Genomic DNA, 2,083 nt, shown 5'->3' on the forward strand with positions numbered 1-2,083 from the left:
TCTCTGGCTATGATAACAACTGGTACCTCAGCCAGAATGAGGCCACCCTGACCTGCGACGCTCGCAGCAACCCAGAGCCCACAGGCTACAACTGGAGCACGTGAGTCCTGGGTTTCAGGGAGGAGGGGCTGGGGGTGTGGATTTGTGGGTCTGAGGGAGGAGGGGCTGGAGGCCTGGACTCCTGGGACTGAGGGAGGAGGGGCTGGGCCTGGACCCCTGGGTCTGAGGGAGGAGAGGCTGGGGGCCTGGAATCCTGGTCTAAGAGAGCAGGGGGATTCAGAAAAGAAAAAAAGGAGGTTGACTTCGGGGTCCCCCAATGGGGAGGCATCTCTGTTTTGACATCTCTGTTTTCCAGTTGAGGCGTTTAGCAGGTGGTTTAATCCTGGCTGGTGGATGCACCTGCTCTTGGGCTGTGCCTGCTTTGTGCCCGGTACTTCCCCTGAATCCCACGTGACCCCATGCTGTGCAGAGTCAGCAGCTGTTGTCATGCCCAGGTTAAAGACCAGCCACGAGAGGGCAGAAGCGGCCCTTGAATCAGCCCTGGCTCCAAAGCTGGTCCTCCGCCTCTTGGCCAAGCTTGTCTAACCTGCAGGCCGCATAGTTTGTAAACTTTCTTAAAACATTATGAGATTTTTTTTGCAAATTTTTTTTAGCTCATCAGCTATCATTAGTGTTAGTGTATTTTATGTATGGCCCAAGAGAGTTCTTCTTCCAGTGTGGCCCAGGGAAGCCAAAAGATTGGACACCCCCACTCTAGACTGTAACCACCTCACCGTCACCTTGTGTTACCTACTTGGTTATCTCTGGATGGAGCAAGTACTATCCTCATTGTCTAGATGAGAAAGTTGAGGCTCACAGCAATAAGATTTCTCCAGATTCATACTGAAACTGGGGTCAAGAGCAGGATGAGGAAAAGGCAAAGGGATAATACAAAATTTTATAATACATAATTTTACTGAACCGCCTTTTTTTCTTTTTTTTAAGAAGGGGCTCTGTCACCCAGGCTGGAGTGCAGCGGTGTGATCATAGCTCACTGCAGCCTAGACCTCCCTGGGCTCAGGTGATCCTCCCGCCTCAGCCTCCTGAGTAGCTGGGACTACAGGCACACGCCACCATACTCAGCTAATTTCATTGTATTTTTTTGCAGAGACAGGGTTTCACCACATTACCCAAGCTGGTCTCCAACCCCTGGGCTCAAGCAGTCAACCCACCTCAGCCTCCCAAAGTGCTGGGATTGCAGGTGTGAGCCACCTCGCCCAGCCTTACGTCTTTTTCCTTATTACAAAAGTAACTTGTGTCCACTGTAGAAATATCAACCAAATTAGTTATGAGAAAAAAGAATAAAGAAGCACCTATAGTCAAGTGTACCCAGCCACCTCCAGAAATACCCAGTGACCACTTATTATACATCCTTCTGTCTTTTTTCTCTGTTTCTAAACAAAGACTGGAATTATGCTATACATATAGTTTTGAAACTTTTCCTGTATCTTGTGAATACCTTCCCATGTCAAAGCACAGAGATCCACACTCCATTTTCCCCCACGTTGTATTAGGAAGACTGTCAAACATACAGAAAAATCGTAGGAATTTTCCAGTGAACACTTAAGATTCCACCACGTGAATTCCCCCACTAACATTTTACTGTGCTTGCTTTATCATGTTTCTGTGATTCCTTCGGTCCCTCCATTCATCCATCAATCATGTTATGCACTTCAGAGCACCCCCAGATCCCCTGTTTTTTGTTTGTTTGTTTGTTTGTTTGTTTGTTTTTTGAGACAGGGCCTCACTCTGTTGCTCAGGCTGCAATGCAGTGGCACAATCACAGCTTACTGCAGCCTTGAACTCCTGGGCTCAAGTGATCCTCCAGCTTCAGCCTCCCAGATAGCTGGGACTACAGGCACACACCACCACGCCTGGCTAACCTGGCCCCTTTTTCAATGTTGCTGGGATTCCATCACTTTAATAAAAAAAAAAAATTTTTAAGAATAGAGACAGGATCTCACTATGTTGCCCAGGCTGGTCTTGAACTCCTGTACTCAAGCAGTCCTCTCGCCTGGGCCTCCCAAAGGGCAGGGAAGGGATT

General features: G+C 48.3%; 2 protein-coding genes across 2 annotated transcripts in view; both read left to right on the forward strand.

Annotated features, from left to right (window-relative positions):
- Window positions 1–104, forward strand: part of LOC105535881 — a 14,761-nt gene extending 14,657 nt beyond the window's left edge. The window contains exon 8 of the mRNA XM_011975133.1: window positions 1–104. Within this exon, the coding sequence (XP_011830523.1) occupies window positions 1–104 (104 nt within the window).
- Window positions 105–1,001: 897 nt separating this feature from the next.
- The window catches only part of CEACAM19 (carcinoembryonic antigen-related cell adhesion molecule 19), a 27,079-nt gene continuing 25,997 nt past the window's right edge, over window positions 1,002–2,083 (forward strand). Inside the window, exon 1 of the mRNA XM_011975067.1 lies at window positions 1,002–1,102. The gene's annotated coding sequence lies outside the window, so the exon portion shown is untranslated. The remainder of the gene's footprint in view (window positions 1,103–2,083) is intronic.

This window comes from Mandrillus leucophaeus, unplaced genomic scaffold (genome assembly GCF_000951045.1).
Source record: "Mandrillus leucophaeus isolate KB7577 unplaced genomic scaffold, Mleu.le_1.0 Scaffold151, whole genome shotgun sequence".
In the NCBI taxonomy this organism is placed as follows: domain Eukaryota; kingdom Metazoa; phylum Chordata; class Mammalia; order Primates; family Cercopithecidae; genus Mandrillus; species Mandrillus leucophaeus.